Here is a 21904-nt window from a genome sequence, read left to right as displayed (position 1 = left end):
AAAATAAATCTAATTTCTTTGAATTATGTATCTTCAAGTGTATTTTAAATAAAGAACAGTTATCACTAAGCCTTCATAGCACTGCTTCAAATTTTTGACTGCCATTGTATTCATACATAACAGTAACTTCGGTCTTTTTCCTTCTGGGGACGATTTTCCTAAACAAACACTTATCTTGATGTCTAACTTAACCAATCTCTAGTAATTTGTATAATCTAACAGAAAGCTGCAGAAAAAAGCTGAGGTTCAACGAAAAGCAGACTAAGGGAAGGGGTGGAATGAATATACAGCATCTTATTGGCTTCTGGGCGCAGAAGTGAATTTATCACACACTTAAAACAAACTTGTGCTCAGCCCAATTATAATATCTTGTGGGCAAAGAAATTAATTAAAGAGTAGAATGATTAAGGGCCCAGCAGCAAACCAAGTTTGAAAAATAAATAAGGTCTTTTTGTTAGGGTTTTTTTTTTCAAAAGAAAGAAAGAAAGAAAGAAAGAAAGAAAGAAATTCAACTGGTAATATAAGTAGGTAATCTTTTTAGGGGTTCCGTGCATTGTAAATGAGACTGGCAGGAAACCCAGGAGTCCAGGTCATAGTTCTGCTCTCCAACTTTGTGATTTGCTAATGTGAAACACATGCATCCCTTTTGCACAAAGTTCAAATAACCCTGGAATTCCAAGAGTGTAGCTCAGTGACTGAACCAGAACAAGGGCAGAACTTGTCAGGATTTAAGAGCTTTCAGCAAAGCCCTTCAATTGCAGTCAGCACCCCATTCCTTGGAAGGATATCAATTATAGATAGTGAGTTGCTTTAGCAAGGGGAGTCAGTGCTGTCAGACACTAGATAGACAACCATGAAGAATCATGAATCTTTCTATTAACTGTAAAGGAGAGGGAGGCTGGGGGCAGGGGCGGGGGCGGGGGTGGTGGTAGGAAAGGATGGATAGGTGTTGTAAATAAGGCAGACCCTCTGAATAGTTTAACACACTGCCTGTTAGAGCATGTATCACAAACATTTTAAGAAACTTCAGTTCTAAACAGCACATGGAGCTTGAAAATTCGCTCCAACTAATGAAAATTGCTACAGCGTCAAAAACTACCTAAGTGGTTTGATCATTATTGTATTGGTCTGTATATTTGTTTTGTTTATCCACTCACAGGATGGGACAGTCTGGATATGAACTGGAAACTGGTGGCTCCACGCTGCATTTTTAAATGCTGTTTAAGTATCCTGAGACCGCAATGAATAAAAGTATCATCCCCTTCCACCTAGGATGACCACTGCCAGCTACATGACCTTTAACATCTAAGCTATGGAATTACCTGAAATGCTACTGAAAGATTCCAGCAACAGCAGGGAAAAACACCACAGCAGCATATGCCAGGCATCCCCAAACTGCGGCCCTCCAGATGTTTTGGCCTACAACTCCCATGATCCCTAGCTAACAGGACCAGTGGTTGGGGAAGATGGGAATTGTAGTCCAAAACATCTGGAGGGCCAAATTTTGGGGATGCCTGGCATATGCTATTGGCATGGTATTCAGCATTGAGATGGCAGTTGGCACATCCCACTTATTTGCTGGTGCAGCAAACTCTAAAGCTGTGATTTTCAAAACTTTTGGCCTCACAGAAACCTTCATATATTTGGTTATCTGCTGCAGAACACTTGGAGATTGGGGGAGCCAGGGAGGCACGTCCTAGAAGAGTAGGACAAGTAGTCAAGCTGGCCACATGACCCAGAAGTTGTCTGTGGACAAACGCCGGCTCCCTCGGCCTATAGAGCGAGATGAGCACGCAACCCCAGAGTCGTCCGCGACTGGACCTAATGGTCAGGGGTACCTTTACCTTTAATGCTTCTGATGAATGAGTGAATAACACCTGAGGCCAGATAAATATCACTTATTTAGCTCTTATGTAACTCTCACCTGCAAACTGCATGTCACAGTGACTTTTGGTAAAATGCTGATATGCCTATGAAATCACCTATACCCAATGGCTTGCTTGGTGAGCGTTCAAAAACCCAGAGACACAGTAGTAAACAGTGACAGTTGGCTAAAGTGGGGAAATTAAGTCTTTTATATACTTTTGGATGTCACTTGTAATGCAAATATCACAGGAGGTATGTTAAGAAAGCAGAAACCATAAGATTCATTAATACCTCTTTACTTTTAAGTAGCTAGTACGGTATTAACTCTCCTGCCACTAATGCTATAGGGTTTTGCCTTCATCCAAGGGAACTACAATAACACAATGCACTCTTATTCTACCAAGTAATCCACTTCACTTTACACACACAACAGAAAATTGATACATAAAATGCACCACAAATCCTTTAGGGTTGGGGAGGGTTCTCAGTCTCCCCTTTCTATTGTTACAGTCCCATTTGAAAGGGAGGGGAATCAAACTTGGCAAGAGGTTAATAATAACTCATGTCCAGCTTACTATTACTCAATAACTATCAAAGCCTCTGATTCAAAATAGTATTTTGTGGCTTACAGGATCAGAGCCATTACACTCTCTATTGAAGACTTTATTGAATTTTACACTAAGCTTTAGCTGACTGAACAGGTCAAACGCTATAGCTCAAGAGTTTTGCTTCATTTGCAGAAACTCAAACTCCTCTCCAGTCGGCAATGCTGTTTGCAAAGAAACTTGACTCAGCAAAGGGTCACAGAACCTGCCCCTGCAGAAAAGGTCACACACTTTTCAAAACCAGCTCCTGGATGCCATTAACTTACATGCACTAGCTGCTCCTGCGTGTCAAACTCTCGCGAGCAGCCTTCCCAATGGCAGTTTGTCTCGTAGACCACTTCAGGCTCCTGCTTGCTTTCATCTTTGTCCCCTTCTTCTTTAACTAACGTCATTCCTTCAGGTGGCTCCTGGGGGAGTTGGGATGAAGAGGGAAAGGCTATAAGAAAGAGGGGCAGAATCCCCTAGCTTCAAAAGTACCAGAAGGATGTGGGAAGTAAACCTCATCCACTGCCTTTCAGCAAAACCCCAAAGCCCAGAGTTAACCTTGTAAAGCAAAGAATGGGAAAAGGGAAATTTCTGCACAGCTGTGTCATGTGCTCCCTAATTATTTTGAGAAAACCCAAAGATATATGGCTCTGCTGTCTCCTATGGACTTTCCATTTGCTTCTAAGACTTTTGGCTAAGGCCATGTCTGCCATGGGTGCAAAGCCTAAGTTCTCAACGTGTGAAATGAGGATGGCAAAAGACAGAATTTTCTGGGAAACCAGTAGGATAGGGAGATGCTGTTAACCAGTCTAAGCCTGAGGAGGACTATAAATCAAGGCACACTTTTAAACAGGGCAATCCTCTCAGGCACAGGTGCCATGAGAATGGTGGTCAATAATCATCAGCAAAATGCAGGTGTTGGCGAGGCAGTATGGTGTTCAGGTGGCTGGTCAAAAATGGATTACGTCCTCTGAGTCTCCTTACCTATACATTTTTTTGGTCCTTCCTTTCTAACAATGAAAACAGGAAGACTTACTATAGTGATTCAGGATTTGCACGCACACATATGCAGCCACACAAAAGTAGAGCAGTCATTTTATACAGTATCATTATAGTATTATGGACTGCTATGCATCAGGGTGTAAAACTTCAGCATTCAACTCTTCTTAGACAGAGATACAATTTTATATGTGTGAAATTCTATGCACAGCCAAGCAGGTTTGGGGTTGTTGGCAAGCATCTGTCTTGAGAGACAATGAAGCACACCTCCAGGGTGAAGTCAGACTGCTGTAGCAGCACCAAAGTGACCTCCCCAGGGCACAAGCCCGGGCAGTGTGTATAGAGCTGCTGGGCTGCCCAGGTGGCAAGACCCCCCCCCAAACCTCATTGATGTGGTCCAAAGGATAAGCAGAGCGATACATTTGACACCACCTTGGCTTCAGGAATTGCCGGAAGGAGGCGCACAAAGCACCATCCAACTGCCTAAGGGACTCCACTCCTGGTTTGTGTTTACTCTTTAGTCTTTTCTCTTCCCAAAGATATCCCACAAGGCAGTGGAGGTTTAGGATCAGAGTTTTCCTAGGTGGGCTACCTTCCCAGGTTGACGAGCCCCATCTGACTCTCACTTCCCTCTACAGCACATGCAGACACCACCTTCTTGGCTACTGAACCCACTATTGATCTCGTCTGCTCAATCCGCCAGAGCTTGTTTTTGCATGCAGAGGAAGTCCCTAACTCGCCAAGGTTTGAGACCCAACGACTACCCTCACTAGGTTTAGCTGCTCCCAGGGTGTGGTCGCTGTTGCATGCTGGCAGCTTCTAGGAGTCACAGGTGAAAGCTGAGTGCAGGATGGGGACCAAAGGTGGGCAAACTACACCAGAAGAAGCATGATTTTCGCCCGCCCCCCAAATCCTACTCCTACCCTAACACCCCAGGATTAGGGGTAGGTACATGGTATGTACATTGAGCCAAAATGTGCCAATTATTTGTGGATGATGAATAGCTAAGAGAAAAAGGTGTTGTTTACCTGCATGCTTCCTGCACCTGGGCTGGGGAGGTCGTCATCTGGTTTTATCTTTGAACGCTTGTTATGCATCGGGTCACCTGTGCTGCTCACTGCAGACTCGCTCGTGGGTTTGCTCTGCTGTACATATTTACGCCCCAAAAGATACAAATACATGATTTCAAACAGATACAAGCAGACCCTTCTGAGCAGCTTCATTTGGACAATTTCCAGAAGGGGAACAATATTTGCTTCCTTCAGCAAAAACAACCAAGTTTCATAGCACCTTAAAGATCAACAAATTTATTATAGCATAAATTTTATAAACTACAGTTGATTTAATCAGATGATAACATGTCTTTCAGGGCACACACACACACACACACACACACACACACACACACACACAGGCATATAGGTGTGGGCATGTGTGTGTCTTAGAGGTGTGCATTAGGTTTGTGTACTTCCCAAACCGCAAGGCACATAGGGATGAGTCAGGTGAGGTTTTCATATACCCAAGTTAAATTGCCCTGTTAGCAAGGCGTCTTGCATGTGGCCGCTTTGCTTACAAACCAGGATCAGCAATTTTTTGGGGGGGTTTTGCCACTAACTTCTGTGGGATCTGAATTGTACTCATTTTACTTTAGCTTATTACCGCTTCCTGCACCCTTTGCTTGAACATTCTAAAACTGTCAGTTCCAAAAACACAGAGTTTGGAATGATAACTGAAATATTTATAAGGGATGGAAAGCACTCTATCAATCTGAAACCATGATACACTCTGGGTAATTTATAATAAAAGATTGCATATACTGCTGCCCCAAGGTACTTGTTAGCCAATCTGCTCAGTGGCTGTGGTGATTAATCGCTAACATGACAATGTGGTTGGCTTACAAAAAAGACCCAAACAAATTAGCAGTGTGCAAAACCTTCTCTTCTATATTCCCTTACCTGTATGGATTCCGATGGGCCTGAACTGATCTGGACAGGATTTAAGACGCTAGGAATGCCAGGAATAGGCCTCTGCGTAGGAAAGGTTGGCGCAGGATGGATGAGTGGAGGGCTGTGTCCGAAGGCTGAGCCCAGGCTCTGCTGACGACTGAGGATTTGCTGATGCATCTGTTGGAGGGATACTGGGGTGGGAGGGTATGCGAAACTCAGGGCAGGGCTGCATTGCAAGGAATGGAAAGGAGAGTAAGTAAAATTAGCCACTGAATCAAGCGAAGACACATGACATTTTAGCAACTTCAAAACATGGTTGAGGATCATTAGTTGTTCCAAACCATGGACTCAGCTATACAGCTGCAAATAAAACATTTTAAGTGTGCTTTAAGTGCAATATACAATGTGACACTAGATGGCGGCGGTGAGTCCTATGGAAAATTCAATGTATTTTTAAAGACGCTTTTAAAAAAAGCATTTTCAGAACATTTCCATCCATGTAACCACATCTTCCCAGTTTGGATGAAACAAGAAACAATGTACCATAGTTAATTAAAAACTCCCTGGGTTTAACTGCAGTGCACCAAGAAGGGTGGAGGAGAGGATCTTTGCATGCAAGAAAGAGGCTCATGCATTAGCATGACGTTTGACCTGAAATGTGACATTTGTTTACCTAGTTTCATGACTAAATATAGTTTGGCTGCTGAATGACACTCTTTTGGTAAAAAACAAACATATATACACAAACACACTGTATGCAGGGTATGTCAAATATTAAGCACAAGTAAGTTATTCAATATCAAGAACCAAGAACAATGTAGCTTTGATACTGATGGATAATACTGATTTTTGGCAACTAATTATTGACTGGACAACTGCCAATTGCTCTGATGCTCCTTCACCTCCCTCCATTCATGCCATTCTTCTCTCTCCACAATGACTGCTATGATAACTGAATACAGTTACATTTCTCCCTCTTCTACTAAGGTCACAGCCCTAAACACAATTTTCACCATGTCAGTCTCATTAAATGCAGTGGGACAAGTTCCAGTAAACATTCGTAGCATTTCAGTGTAGGCTGTTTGGTTGAGGATGCAGCCAGCGAAGCAAGTTCTACTCCTCTCAGCCTTGATGGGCTGCTATTCATTTAGGGCTGGGAGACAGAAGCATGACCTGAGCAATGCAGAAAGTCCGTTTACCACAATAGCTGCATGCACAGCTCAGTCTTGCTAGAATTAAAGGGACTTAAATACCAATAAAGGGATCTTATTCCTGCAGCAGAAGTTAGGAGAAGGTACAAGGAGTACAAGGAGTGCTGGATCACCTGCTGCTTCTCTACCACATTTTTGATTCTGTTAATCCAAAAGAAATAGGCCTCTACCTTTGGATTCATGTCCATGGTTTGAGGCAAGGTATGATTTCATTTATTCACACATCCCATATACAATAATGGTCCTTCCATCTACTGGGCATGCATGATTTCCTCAACTAGAATAAAGCCTGAACACTTTCTGTTATGGGCACTCTGTTATTCCAGACCAAATTAATATTCCCTAAATAAAAAATGACTTTCCTCTTTGAGGGGAAATAAAATCTTACATTTGTGTGCACAACCTCCTTCCTTCCCCCAACAATGTCGTCTGATAACCTTGGTGCCATCTTGCCCAAATGTATGGGGTATCAAAAGTATGCAGAATAACCTGGTTTACTTCATACAGTATGTATTCTCCTACAAAGGAGGGTAGCAGGGATGGAGAACCTGTAGCCTTTCAGGTGTGGTTGCCCTGCAACTTCCGCATTCAGGGCCATTGGCCATGCTGATGGAGGATGATAGTTGGAACCCAACAATATTTGGAGGACCACAGATTCTGCATTCCTGTTCCACAGCAATTAAGATTGCAAGTGATGGCAGACTTCAGATACCATCTGTATGTAGCTGTGCTGCTGTATTATAGAAAGCAACGGTCAAGTTCTGTATTTTCATATTAAACTGGAATCACTGTGAAATACGTCCCCTTGAGAGACTGTGTGTTGCAGTGACTAGCATAACTAGGTTCAAATCCCTGCTCAGTCATGGGGCTCATTGGATGATTTTGTGAAAGTCACCATTTCCCACTGCCTAACCCACCTCATGGGATAGGAACAAAGCAGAAAAGGTGTCCCAGGCAATTTTAGTAGAAAGCATCAGATTTCCCTTGGTAAAGAGATTCCTCACAACATGCTGGGAACCAACTCTGTCTGTGCAACTGTATTATTTTACTCCTTGCTTTTTCAACAGTTGCTTTTGATCCTCTTTACCCTGTTGTTGTGGGTGTGTAAACTCTGCGGGGGGGGGTGTACATGCCCCCTAACCTCCTTGGGGGATTTTTTTTATAAAAAATGTAATGTAATGTATGTGTTTTGTTTTTTAAATGACTTAATTTGGATCTAGTTGTCCCTAAAATCATATTAGTATTTTTTTTACAAGTACAAGAGGGTTAAAATGATAGAACATAGGCATGCACGAGTTTGTATAGTATATTAATGAACCAAAAAGAGTAGTTGTACCACTCCAATCTCAGGTTTCTGAAAGGGAGTGTGTGTGTGTGTGTGTGTGAAATCATTGTGTTCCGTGATGAATGGCTTGTACACTGAAGAATAAATTGAACAAACTGGCATAGAGCTCAGTGAACATGAAATCAGCTATTAGAAGAAAGCTTGTGAACAAATTCTGAAGCTGATATGCATCTTTTGATTAATGTCCTATCAATCATCCATAGAGGCTACCTTAGCTAAGTCGTGCTATAATCATTCATGGTTGCTTACAGGGAACATAGGCAAGGACTAAGGGGCTACAATAACTGAATATTATTACCAATTTCCCTCTGACTCTTACAGTGAACAATTACTGTTTGGGGGACATTTCTGCCTCCTTTTATTAAAAGGATACAATGTGGAATGAAAAGGAAGTTCCTCAAAGGCTTCTAAAATTTTCCCTGGTATTTTTAAATTGGCAAAGTATTGCAACTGGGAGATCTTCACAGCAATAACAGTAACCTATTCGCATTGAACCTCCTCTCTCCGCCTCTTTATGAGCCATAGTCAATCGGACAAAAGTGCATAGTCAGGAGTGAGAATTGTTCTTTAGAAGGAATGCAAATTCTTTCACCTATTTCAGAGTAACATTTTCAGCTAATGTGCTTAATCATAGCAATAATTATGATGGCAGACTCTAAATTTACATTAAACCCACCCGACATTACAATGCACTTTGATTCCTGCAAATATGATACGTGTGCACATTTTTGTAGGCAATTAAATAAATTACAGTAATTTATTAAATTTAAAAAGACCATTGAATCTTAATTTTGATGGTAAGCCACTGGCAAAAAAACAACAACCTTGCAATGTTCCATTATATTTTTCAGAGGCTTTGATCCGATCTATTCATTTCTACATTACAAGACCTAGAGAGAGTTTCCCAGTACCATTTTGCCAGAGCATGGCTGTTTAGGCTAGAGCATACTCTGGGAAATACAGTAGAGTAATGAAGTGATGACAGGTATTAGCATGCATAATGGGCTTTAATAGACATTTATTGTTGTTTAACTGGAAGGGGGAGCAGGGCTTTCCCACCGGAATATTTCTACATTGAGGCTCATTGATCACTAATTTCAGAGGGGAAAGAGGTTAATCCATCAGTTTCTGCAACCAAACGGCACTGATAGAAATTCTTTAGGTGACATTCTGGATGGTCTGAGCTTTCCATCTTTGCAAACAAATGAGTGATATGACAAGCATGGTGTTCAAAACACATTTAACCAATTGATTTTCTCTCCCCCTTGTAATAAGATCTAGAGACATATGAAAGAGTGGAGCATGAGCCAAGATTAAAGAAATTGCTTCACACAGAGGAACATAACACTGCAAGATTATCAATAAAACTACTGTAAAACACCATGTCATCCATTCTTTTTCTTTATCTAAAGTTTGTTATTGCAATAAATAGCTGCTATTGAACAGTTTGCCTTTTCCTACAGCTTTTCCAAATTTTAGTACAGGCAGGTTTCAATCTACTGAGCAAACCATTTCTGTTATTGTGTTTTCTCTTTGCTTTTGCAGAAGTGACTCAACTTGCAATATTCCTACAAGTCATAACGGGAGGCAGGCAGTTTTTCTCGGGTGCAAAATGGAACGCAACGATATGCAGCGGGATCCTAAACTTCCTTACTCAGAAATAAATCCCACCAAGATCAATGGGACTTATTTCTTAAGCAAGTTAACACTGCAGCCTTATGGCAGCAAACCTCTGTGTTTAAACCCCAGTTGGTATTTCATACTGAATTTTAAATTGTTGTAACTTGCCCTGGGACCCATTCGTGAAGAGAAGGTAATCAATTTAGTAAAATAACATGGACTGTTGGCCATGCTGGCTGGGCTGAGGAGAGTTGGGCTACACTAATGCGCGTAAGAGCTTGTTTGTGTAGAACGGTGTTGTTTGGTGCTAAGGAGCAAAGAGGGCCTGCAGGTCAGCAATGCAGAACTGAACTGCAAAGCCATTAACCATAGAGCTAGCACCAAATAATATACTAGTCCAATTACAGTGATTTCTATGGCCAGTACCCATATAGCATTGGCCCAGGTGCAAAGACCACTCACATCTGTATAACAAGAGAAGGTGATAGTAAATAAACGTGTCCAGTCTTGACTAGCTAGCAAAAAGAGTATTTCACACCCTGCCACCCTCCCCCCCCAAATTTCAATTCCCAGGGTTTCTTGTGGAAAACTTGAGAATTAGAGCAGTTTATGCTTATAACACAAATGGATTTGAAATGCCAGGCTCACCTCATGTACCATATTGAGCGGGTTTTGAATTTTAAAAAAGTCAACAATGGCTGAATATATGCAAATTTGTGTTTTCTCTCTTCTTTCTTTTGGAATGAAGTGCCTACAAATGCTTGTGCCACAGGGTTGTCTGCTACAATAGACCAAATTCCCTACTGCCCAGAGAACTTCAAAAAATGGGTTTGGGGGTGGGGGTAGGGTGGGAACAGACCCCCCCCCCCATGCAAGAATGGGGCTCCACAGAACTGGGAATTTTCATGGAGGCTCTGTCTCAATATGAACTAGAGAAGAGTTAGGTGCCTATTGTTCTCCATGGGCCTAATTCTGTTGGATTGCGGAGTTCTATGTACAGCAAAACCAGGAAGGCAAACACACCCACCCTTATTAATCTGTTGTTATGTTTGTTTCACATTTTACAGTGTGTTCCTAAAACTCTGCAAGAAGAGGAACAGACCAGGGGTTTTTAAAACTAAGGGAGAACACCACTGACGTGTTTGTGTTCAAGGATTAGAAGGCTTTAACAAAAAACAACTCAGTTTCTTATTCCATTTCCAATATTGTAACATATTTCAGAAGGAATGTGCCAGCATGGACTGGTTTTATATTTTATTCCTTTTTTCATTTCCCGTGAACTCTCTGCTCCTACGGCTGCAACCTTCTTTGCCTCTAATCCCCATTCTCTAAAATTTTAAAACTGGAGGTAAAACAGGTCAGCAAATTACATTTCGATTACATGAGGGCATCATATTTTATGGAACTGACTTCAAGAAGAAGAAAAGCAGACCTTATAATCAAAACCAAACATTGTGGCTATTTTGTGGCTGTCCTCCTAAGTAGGTCACATTGTTGCTAGTCACAGTTGTGGAATTTACCCCAAAACAGCTGTTGTTAATTGTTAAGCTATACAATATTCTCTTTTGTGCACATTTCTCAAAACAGTCCATAACAGATATACAAGCCCCGGTTTTAAGGAAACTGTGAGACTACCAAAAAAGATCCATACAATCTGGCTGTTGGAAAAATGGCTGTTGAAAATGAAGAACCTCTCTCTGATTTTCATGTCTCAGTCATTCACTTCAATTTCTACAGCATAGTAAGGTTGGGTGGAAAGTTTTCTTGGATGGAAACTGCCATGCAAACTACCATGGCATTATTATATCCTTTGATAAATTGTTCAGGTATCCCTCATCAAATTCTCCTTGATGAGTTGCAATTTATTTAAATTAACATTTATTTTTAAATTTAGGTGGCAAGCCACCACCATATAGTTTGAAGTCTTTTCAATTTCAGTTGTACGTGAGAACTATATGACATGTATCTGAGAGCTTAGTTGTGTTATTGTTACTTCTGACTTCCTCTCTGCTCTATAATAATAATAATAATAATAATAATAATAATAATAATAATAATAATAATAATATATTTATACCCCACTCTGGGCGGCTTCCAACAGAAAAATAAAACACAGTAATCTATTAAACATTAAAAGCCTCCCTAAACAGGGCTGCCTTTAGATGTCTTCTAAAAGTCTGGTAGTTGTTTTCCTCTTTGACATCTGTTCCACAGGGCAGGCGCCACCACCGAGAAGGCCCTCTGCCTAGTTCCCTGCCACTTGGCTTCTCGCAACGAGGGAACCGCCAGAAGGCCCTCGGTGCTGGACCTCAGTGTCCGGGCAGAATGATGGAGGTGGAGACGCTCCTTCAGGTATACTGGACCTTAGTAAAAGAAGATCCCACATAGCATGGGTTTTTGTTGGGGGTGTGTGTGTTGTTGTTTGAGAAACACAACTCCAAGAGGCCCAAGGAAACATGAAAGTATTTGTGCAGTTTTTTTAAACCAAAGCCAGTGGGTACATAACTGTGCACAAAATTTCATTCCTCAAAAGCTTAGGTGCCCTGGTCAAGTGGTTCTCAAACTTCTTTTTCTGGGCCATACTTTCAGTATAAAAATTTGCTTGTGCCACACCGAATTTTTTATTGATAAGAAATACAGCGGAAAACAAAAAGTAACAACTCCCACCAATGCTTGATTTATAACACAGAACACAGCTACTTTATGATCATGGGACATCCAGAAAATATAAAACAATGCAGCTACATAAGAACAGGAATCACTCCCAAAATATGATTATAAATGTACCTTAAGTATCTATACAAACTCAATGAGACGTGTGAGCTTGCTTTTGCCGGGGAATAGAATAGAATAGAAGAATAGAATAGAATACTTTATTGACCAAGTATCAACCATACTTGGAATTTTGCTTCAACTACATTGCAATGTAAAGAAAAAACGTACCTCATACAAACACTATTCCCCTCACAATACAACAGGACAGCGGGAAAAAACCCATACCACCAACTGGCCTCCCTTCCACCCACAACTACGGATTCAACAATTTGATGGCACAAGGGGAAAAAAGCTATTCTTGTGCCTTAGACGTTTCATGTTTGTCAAAGTTGAAAATCCCTATTTACAGCAATATGTCGTAGAAGAATAACCAGTGATTTTGAATATCTATCCATATTCTGCATATATGTGTATATATGCAGTGAATATGTGAAGAGTGAAATGTTTAAATGTTTCTTTGTCCTTGAATCTTTCCGCCACACTTGCCATCCTCTTCTGCCACACCAGTGTGGCGCATCACACCCTTTATAGAGAACCACTGCCCTAGTTCAAGAAGTCTCAGAAATAAAACCACCTGCAATCCAAAGCCAAGGAAGGGACAGCTCCTATGGCCTAACTAAGGGCTGCTTTCATTTTCCTTGACCAGTGCTAGCAACTGTGTGCCTCTTGTGTGCCGACTGCTGAACTGTGGCCAGTACAGCTGTCTTAGCAAGGGAAAGGAATCGGCTGTGAAGTTGACGTGAATGCTCATTTGATGTCAAGGTGCATCATGATTCTCATCCAGTCACTATTCAAGTTGATGGATGCACAAGGTGCATATGTTCTCTAGTCACATTCAGCAAAACGTTCAACCGGGATCAGCATCATAATGTTTTATTTCATCTGCCCATCCTGCTGAATTCTGGTCTAATAGTTTTCCAAATGCCACGGCAGCATCAGCTAAGCAGAGGTTCTAGCTGGATAAATTTTATTTCTTTGCGTTTTTAGATACATGCATTGTTTTACTCAGCTGCTTCATTTGACAAATGCCTATCAGTTTGTAACATTTGTTTCATTTCAACTAATTTATTTAGAGGCATTCTGCATAGCATCAATATATTTTATAGCTCTGAAATGTGCTTTGTTCTATTATATATGCAATATTTATGCTGCCAGTCTCCTACTAAACTGTTAACAAAAATTGTGTACTCTTGACTCATCATGTTTGCACTCTGTTTAACACTCAGAATATTTTTACTCCTGAAGTATTAAGTGTTCTTTAGCTAACTTCCACTGGATGAAGTTGATGTTTTCTACTTTATTTAAATTTCCCTTTCATTGAACTTCCATTGTAGTTTTAGTTTTCTTACTGAATAAGAGGCAATAATGGTTTCTTTACAATTTCCACCAGTGCTTACCCATTATCTGTTTTATTTTATCTTATATAACAAACTGTATTTCTCTTCCTGAAAAAGAGCATTGCTATACATAAACCATCGTTAACACAGGTTGTTGGTGCAGCACTGAAGACGAATGAACTTTCGTCATTTCCAAATTATAACCTCTAAAATCTCATTAAAGCAAAGTTTTTAGAGATTATAATTTTGAAATGACAGAAGCACTTTTATTAGTTTTCCCTGCCTCCCTGAAGGAATTGGTGGTGAAGCCATGCCAGATTTCTCTGTTGATTTTCTTCCCTTACTCAGCAAGTTGCTAGATAACATTCATTATTTAGACCTATTTCGATCTGACTTTCAGACTAGCTTTAGAACGGAAGCCACTTTCGTTGTTCTAGCTGACATCTTTCACTGGGAGACAGGTAAAGCATGCCCTGTTTACTTGGGCTTTTTATAATTAAGTTTTGGTGATTAAAGTTAATTTATTGTAGGATTTGGCTTTGGTTTAACAATACCTTGGTTTTTGAACAGCTTAGTCCTCAAATGTTTTGGCTCCCAAACACCACAAACCTAGAAGTGACTGTTCTGGTTTGCGAACTATTTTTGGAAGCCGAACGTCCAACGGGGTTTCCGAGGCTTCCGAAACTGCACTTTGGTTTCTGAACGTTTCGGAAGTTGAACGGACTTCTGGAACGGATTCTGTTTGACTTCCAAGGTACGACTGTACTGCTCACCTGGTCTGATCTGCAAATATGGTTTATTGCATGCTGATATATTTAATTGCTGCTTTTTATTTATTTGTATATTGGTATGCTCTTATATATATTGGTTGGCAGTTCAAATCCCTGCGACGGGGTGAGCTCCTGTTGTTCGGTCCCAGCTCCTGCCAACCTAGCAGTTCGAAAGCACGTCAAAGTGCAAGTAGATAAATAGGTACCACTACAGCGGGAAGGTAAACGGCGTTTCCATGTGCTGCTCTGGTTCGCCAGAAGCGGCTTTGTCATGCTGGCCACATGACCCGGAAGCTGTCTGCGGACAAACGCCAGCTCCCTTGGCCTATAGAGCGAGATGAGCGCCTCAACCCCAGAGTCGGTCACGACTGGACCTAATGGTCAGGAGACCCTTTACCTTTATGCTCTTATATAGGGATGCAGGTGGCGCTGTGGTATAAACCTTTGAGCCTAGGACTTGCCGATCGGAAGGTTGGCGGTTTGAATCCCTGCGACAGGGTGAGCTCCCGTTGTTCGGTCCCAGCTCCTGCCCACCTAGGAGTTTGAAAGCACGTCAAAGTGCAAGTAGATAAATAGGGGGAAGGTAAACGCCGTTTCTGTGCGAGATGAGCGCCGCAACCCCAGAGTCGTTCGTGACTGGATTTAACTGTCAGGGGTCCTTTGCCTTTTTATGCTCTTATATAAAGAGTGATTATATTTTTAATGCTGTAATGGAATTTTGTTGTGGTGTTAGGCGAGGGGCAGTGTCTCTGGTGGGAGACATCGCATGCTCTTTCTGGGTACCTCATCCACCACGCAGCATCACTGCTGGTGATCATCACTGGCCACCTGGAGTTGAGACACACAGTCAGAAGGTTCACATATCACAGCTCTTTTGAGATCTGTCACACTTCAGACAGGGGGTGACACTTTTGAATGATCCCCCATGTGAATAACCAGGAGAGCATTCATACGTGCTAAGTGCGATGCACAGGTCAACCTATACTGTATACAGAATTCATCTCATGAAGCATAGTTTGGAGCATCTATGAAATCTCAAACCTTCAAATGAACAAAAACAATGGGTTGATATGGCATTATTTAAGGCTTATACCAGGAGGGATCTGATGCCGAGAGACATCTGGTTCTTTTTTATGCTCTTTGTATTTTTAAATGGCTACAAAAACTTAATCCAGTCCTTCTGTCTGTTTATATATTTTGCATTCCTTATTTCTGGGGCAAAGTCTTACTAAATATGTAGGGCTTGTGTAAAATTTTGCATATTCAATGAGTGGAAACCTTTGCTGAAAAGCAAAACAAATCACACAGCCATGACCAGCACAGCTCTCTTGCCTCCCAAGTCTCAGAAGTATTGCAGACCTGTTTGCTTCTTGGGTAGCTGAGGGAATGCAAGACTTTCTAAAGCCTTAAATGTCGGGGGGGGGGGCTTTTTTGCATAGCTCCATCTGGTGTGGAAGATTTGAAAGAAAATGTACAAGGAGAACGCAAAGAGCACATGGAAAATAACTGTTTTCAATGCTAGTACAAGTACAACCAAATACTTTTGGGCTCAGCAACATTTCAACCCAAAATAGGAAAAAATAGGAATAATTAGGGGAAAGCCCATTACTCAGAGCTCTATGGAATATAAATATTGTTCAGGATTATAAATTACTCATTAAAGGCATAATTAAGAAATGTATGTGCCCATCCTATTGTAATACTGTGATGAGTCACCCTTCTCTAACGTGTGACCCATCCTTCCCCACTCAAATCTAACGTGGCAAATCTGAGCTTCCATTATTGGAATAGGAATGAAAAGATAAGATCGGTTTGTTGCTGTTCAGTATTCCCCATAAGATTTCCATAGAACTGTAGGGTTGGAAGGTACCCCAATGGTCCTCTAGTCTAACCCCCTGCAATGCAGGAATCTCAACTAAAGCATCCATGACAGATAGTCATCCAACATTTGCTGAAAAACCTTCAATGAAGGAGAGTCCACCACCTTCCACTGTCCTTCCTGATGTTTAGTCAGAATCTCCTTTCTTGTACCTTAAAGCCAATGTTTGGCCCTGCCCTCCGGAGCAGGAAAAATAAGCTTGTTCCATCTTCCATGTGACAGTCCTTTAGCTCCTAGATAGATGGCTCCCTTGTTGCCTTTTCCACCTTCTGGGAATTGAAACTGGCATTTTATTATGCCACTACATTGCCCAATTAAGTGTGGGTCTGCACCCTTTGGTATGGTTGCCAAATCAGATTCAGAGCGCTGATGTACTTTTAAGGATTGCATAGAAGAGAATTTTGCCAGTATGGCTTACTGCATCCCTGTAGCAATGGGATGCAGAAAGGTTTATTTGGTAAAACTCTGATATTTTAAATGCAACATTTATAGTTACAGAAGTCCTTGTGCCATCCACACCTCAAGAAGTTAGAAATTGATGCAATTCATTAAAAGTGGCCCAATTTCTTATCAGCTTTCCTATACATGTACGGTATACTAACACATGATGGGGTCTCAGTCTCGGTCTCTCTCTCTCTCCCTCTCTCCAACTTCCACAGTTGGGACAATTTGATTTTTTGGTATCATTTTGAATCTTATTCCAACTATGTATTGCTACACATTAAGTGCATATAGATCAAATGACATTTAAAAAACCACAGTTACTGAAAGAATTCATCTGGTAATACGGTCATTTTATTTTATTTTTGTAGTTTTTCACATTTAGGAACAACTCAGTTTATCCATGAGCAACACCATTTACTAGAGAGTAAGTCCCACTGGTTTCACTGGGATTCCAGGGAAGGGCATAAGCGTGAGCAATATAGAAAAAGGATTTGGGCCCATGCTCTTGCAATAGGAAGCTGCCCCTCAGCTTCATGGTTTTCTAGAATAAAAACATCCAAGAAAGGTAAACTAATTTCTTCATGTAAATCGAGTCACTCTCAATATCACATCAATTGTAGCAATCCCCTTCTTATAAACAGTGGATTAGGAAAGCAAAGCAAACCAAGTTGATTTTTCTTTCCCTGCATCCAACCCTTTCAGGAGTGAGTGTTCTAGTTCCTCCTCCTGCTGTTTAAACTTGCCTCAACCTCTTGGCCCCCAACTGCTTAATCTCTTCCCAACTTTGTTTAGCTTAATCTGAGCCAAGAAGCAAAGTGAAGGAAACTAGATATTGCAAAAATCAGCCTGCAATTAACAAGACCTTATTAATGTCACATTTCTACTCAGGTAGCCCAAAATGAGTCAATATGGAAGAAAAAAGTGATGGTTATTTTCAGAGCTTGATCCTAGAGAGGAAAAGTACATTAGAATTCAACATAGTAAGGTTGGTTCCATGTGTTGTGTGCATTTTCACCCTGAGAATGGTTTTAGATCTACCTCAAAAAAGTCAACAGAACTTGTGTGACTTGTGCAAAATCTTAGCTCACGCTGCCTGTGCAATATGCGAAGGGGATGTTTGTGAATTTCTCCTGCACTGACGCACATGACACAAGCGTGTGGGAATCCTTCACTTTTCAGATAGGAAAAATGAAGACAATGAAACCATCCGTACCTCCAACAAATCAATAAATCTGACATAAGGAATCACAAGACAAAGAAGCCAGTAGGAGAACACTTCAATCTCCCAGGACATTCAGTACAGGATCTCAAAGCAGCTGTCTTATTACAAAAGAATTTCAGAAATAGACTTGAAAGAGAAGGTGCTGAATTACTGTACAACTTATTACTAAACTGAAAACTATGGAGAGACCTGGCCTGAATAGAGATATTGGATTCTTGTCTCATTACATATGCTAAAGCTATTTTTGGTCATGCATACTATCCCTTGCTTTTTCCTGTAGGACTAATTGCAGTCATAACAGGTTTACCATACCCATTGAGTCAATCACCCATCTCCTTCTACTCTTCTGAGAAAAACCCACTATATATAAGGGCCTGGTGACTTCTGTTTCAGTGTATCTGAAGAAGTGTGCATGCACACGAAAGCTTATACCTAGAAAAAACTTAGTTGGTCTCTAAGGTGCTAGTGGACAATTTTATTTTATTTTTTATTTTGACTGTGTCAGACCAACACGGCTACCTACCTGAATCAAAACATGAGGATCATGCATAAAGGTTGTAACTTAACAATATTAAATGAGCATATGGTCAAGTTACAGGACACATTTAGATTAACCATATGGATGGTTATCTATGGATGGTTATTGAATCTACCTTAACCTGATTCCACCACATATTGTGCTGTACCATATTTCCGGCAAAGATTCCAAACTGAAATAATTTTGGGGCTGAATTTCAGAAAAACCCTTTTGGAATTTCCTCCCAGGAAAATAAAGAGCAAAAGAATTGGAAAGAGCAGTTTATTTCTTCCACCCCATTTTTAAAATTTGTGATGAATTCTGCAATAGAACAATTAAAAACAAGAGGGATACATGCAGTGTGTGTGTGTGTGTGTGTGTGTGTGTGTGTGTGTGTGTGTGTGTGTGTGTAAAACATGGTTTAGCTCTATGTGATAACCAGGGCATTGCAACAGGTGATTTTAGTGGGTTTTGCAGATCAAGTCTAATCTTTCAAATCCAGCAGCCTCCCAACATCCTTATATTTCACCAAAACTACGACCTCCAAAGCAGAGTTAGTAAGTGGTACATGCTGTTGGAACTGAGGGCCACATGCATCTGAGCAAACATAACCAGAAATGTGTTTCACAACTAGAATGCTCTTCAAAAGTTGTGCCCAAAGCATTTTATCCAAACACCTTTGTGCTTGCTGTGGGTCTTTTGTTTTTCCTGGAAAGCTGTACTATACTAAATGCATCTCAGAAATCAGCTTTTCAAAACTGCAACTTCATTTAGAAATTATAATTTAATTTAATTTCCTTTTGATGGGACACGATAAACAGTGGTTAGTAAAAGTATCTAAAGCACCAAATAAGGCATTTCACTCTTGCACAATTTATATACATCAATCATCCCTGTATGTTGTCAGCCCTTACCTTATTGTACTTGCAGATAAATGGCCATAGGAACCACTCGCTGAAGAACTGCTACGGGAATTGTTGAGAATTGTGACCAAGGAGTTTGGAGATGTCCGGATCATGGTCTGAAGGTCAAAGCTATGATCAGACAGAGGCGATAGGGGCAGTGTTCGCTTTCGGCTTGATCTAGATGGCAGCCTGGGACTTGGAAACCTGGCGCCTATTATGTAAACAAAAACAATTATCTACCCAAGTACCTGACCCTCTTTATTTATTACTACTGGCTATGGATATAAAGAGTCGCCACAGCAGTACGACATGCTTTTGACAAGCCCACTCTTTCCACTTATGATCTACTGGCTACGATTTAAGAAAATTAGGAAGAAAAATTTATCTTTCCATTGCTTACCTCAGGGGAGCTCTGTTTATTAATGTGCAAGCAAAATGATAAATTGCTAAACAAAAGGGAAAGACTTTTATGTGTTATCCTTCTCATTTCTGGTGATTTATGAATCTGATGGCTGCTTAGACATTCACATCATTAATTCACTAGAAGCAAGGAGACGGAGTGGTTCAAATCTGAGCTACCAGCGAACCCAAAGCCCTAACACATTAATGAAAAAAGCCAACAAGGACTTCTAAAACACAAATGGAGATCAAGATTCTCTTTTCAGTTTGTTCATAATTTCTGTTCGAACCATGTTGAACTCAAGATAAGTGTGAATAAAATAATATCCTTTTGAAAGTATTTAGGACATATCTATCTCACCTTTGCTCCCAGGAGCTCCCAGTGGTTTTTAAAGTTTCCCACCAACAGGCTGGGACAGTGATTTTCCCAAAGCCACGGCCAAGCCCAAACGGACAGACAGGAGACCTTTTTCAGCCAAAGGGCGTAGGCAGTTTCCCAGGCGCCACATAGCAGGGATGGAAGCAGTCGAAAGCAAGCAAAGCAATGGGTCTTTGCTTCATTCCAGCCACACAAAATCCAGAAGACCATTCCATGGCTGGCTCCCCCTTCATTCCCATCTAGGCTCCTGCATTATCTCAGTTCAATGACACATTCCAGTCAGGCAGAATCACTCAGCGAGGCAGCCGAGTAGGGTTGGTGAGAAGGCATGACCGATGGCAAGTCCTGGGAGTCTAACGGTCTCCCGCAGAGCCACCTTCACCACCCCAGATCTGGCATTTTGTAGCCCTGCTTTAAACACTATTTCCACACCAGCTCTTTTTCATTGATTGTGAACAGCTCTTTCACTATTTATTCACATGACTGGGCTGTAATTCTTCATTACACAATTTGTAAAATACCTCTGGAAAGTGGGTCTGAAAGTATTTTGCAGCTTTTAAAAATTGAAGCTTGGAAGTTCTCAGAGCAATTACAGTGGGATTCCCTTTCCACTAATAAATGCAGGTTATGATCCAGCCAAGGGATTTTATGTTCAGTTTGGTGGGAAGATTAAAGGATGCAGCTAACCTTTGTGGGTCTGCATTCACATTTCGTTGGCAGATCTATTCTGCCAACCATCTTGGCAATCCTTTTCATTCAAGGGATTCAAAATCCCCACTTTAATGTTCTACTTTTCCCACTCTTCACTAGTATTTCTACTAGTACTCCTCCTCTCCTTACCTCAAGAAAATAAGTCTAGTCCTATTGGTTGGAAAACATACCCCCCCCCGGCCCAGTATGCTGCCTCTAATGATGTCTGGACCAAGAAGACTGTGGGGTGGCGATTGCATAAACATGACAGGGCACCAAGAAAGTGCTGAGTCTCCTGATCTCCCCCTGCTGTGCATTTGTTCAAAGTCTTAAACTTGGTATGCTTGCTTTATTGCTTCTATCACTCCATGATCTGATCTCTGGTTACGTTCCCATCTGCACTTCATTTGGGGACTCTCTTTGGCCATAACCCCACAGATAAGGCTGCCAGCAAGAGTGTCAGTTATCTGGCATCTGGATTTTGGTTCTCTTCTCTTGCTTCTTCTACATCTGTATAACCAGCATGCCTCCATGTTGTTCCAATCTTGCTCCGGATACCGCGTTGACGAGTCAGCATTTAAAAGTGAATGTAAAGATTTTTTTATTCCTCAGGCTCCTTATGATTTAACCTTTTTCATCTCTATTTTACAGGCCTGGCGGTTACTGTGGGCCTGCCTGCTACTTCAATTCAATACAGTGCTTTTGATACTTGAGAATGGCGGTGTTTTTTTTATTTGCCTTAGATTTAAAAAGTTATTAAAGCTTACAACTAAAGGCCATTTAATTAAGGACACAAAGAAGTGCAGAAGTGACATTTAAACAGTTTCTTTTTAATTAGGCAACAAACGAGGAAGATACCATCACTGCCATGCAGTGCCAGTGAGCGCAACAGTCTCCAGGGAGCATCCAGTGGCAGTAGGATCTGATGCCAATTTATTTAATGCATTTACATCCCACCCTTCCTTCAAGGGGCTCAAGGGGGGCACACAGCTCTCTTCCTCCGCAGTTTA

The 21904-nt window shown here is 41.1% G+C and overlaps 1 protein-coding gene across 3 annotated transcripts in view; it reads right to left on the bottom strand.

The window, feature by feature from the left end:
• The window catches only part of GLI3 (GLI family zinc finger 3), a 244269-nt gene that overhangs the window by 42078 nt on the left and 180287 nt on the right, over positions 1-21904 (bottom strand). For 2 of the 3 annotated variants that reach the window (XM_035129597.3, XM_088654320.1), the window contains exons 8-11: positions 19436-19637; positions 5411-5627; positions 4484-4600; positions 2738-2878 (exon numbers count right to left, since the gene is read on the bottom strand). In XM_035129597.3, coding sequence (XP_034985488.3) covers positions 2738-2878; positions 4484-4600; positions 5411-5627; positions 19436-19637 — 677 coding nt within the window. The remainder of the gene's footprint in view (positions 1-2737; positions 2879-4483; positions 4601-5410; positions 5628-19435; positions 19638-21904) is intronic. The other variant, XM_035129598.3, reaches the window with a different exon arrangement.

The sequence above is a fragment of the Zootoca vivipara genome, chromosome 11, assembly GCF_965207765.1.
Source record: "Zootoca vivipara chromosome 11, rZooViv2.hap1.1, whole genome shotgun sequence".
NCBI lineage: Eukaryota > Metazoa > Chordata > Lepidosauria > Squamata > Lacertidae > Zootoca > Zootoca vivipara.
This window is presented reverse-complemented; position numbering and strand designations above follow the sequence as displayed.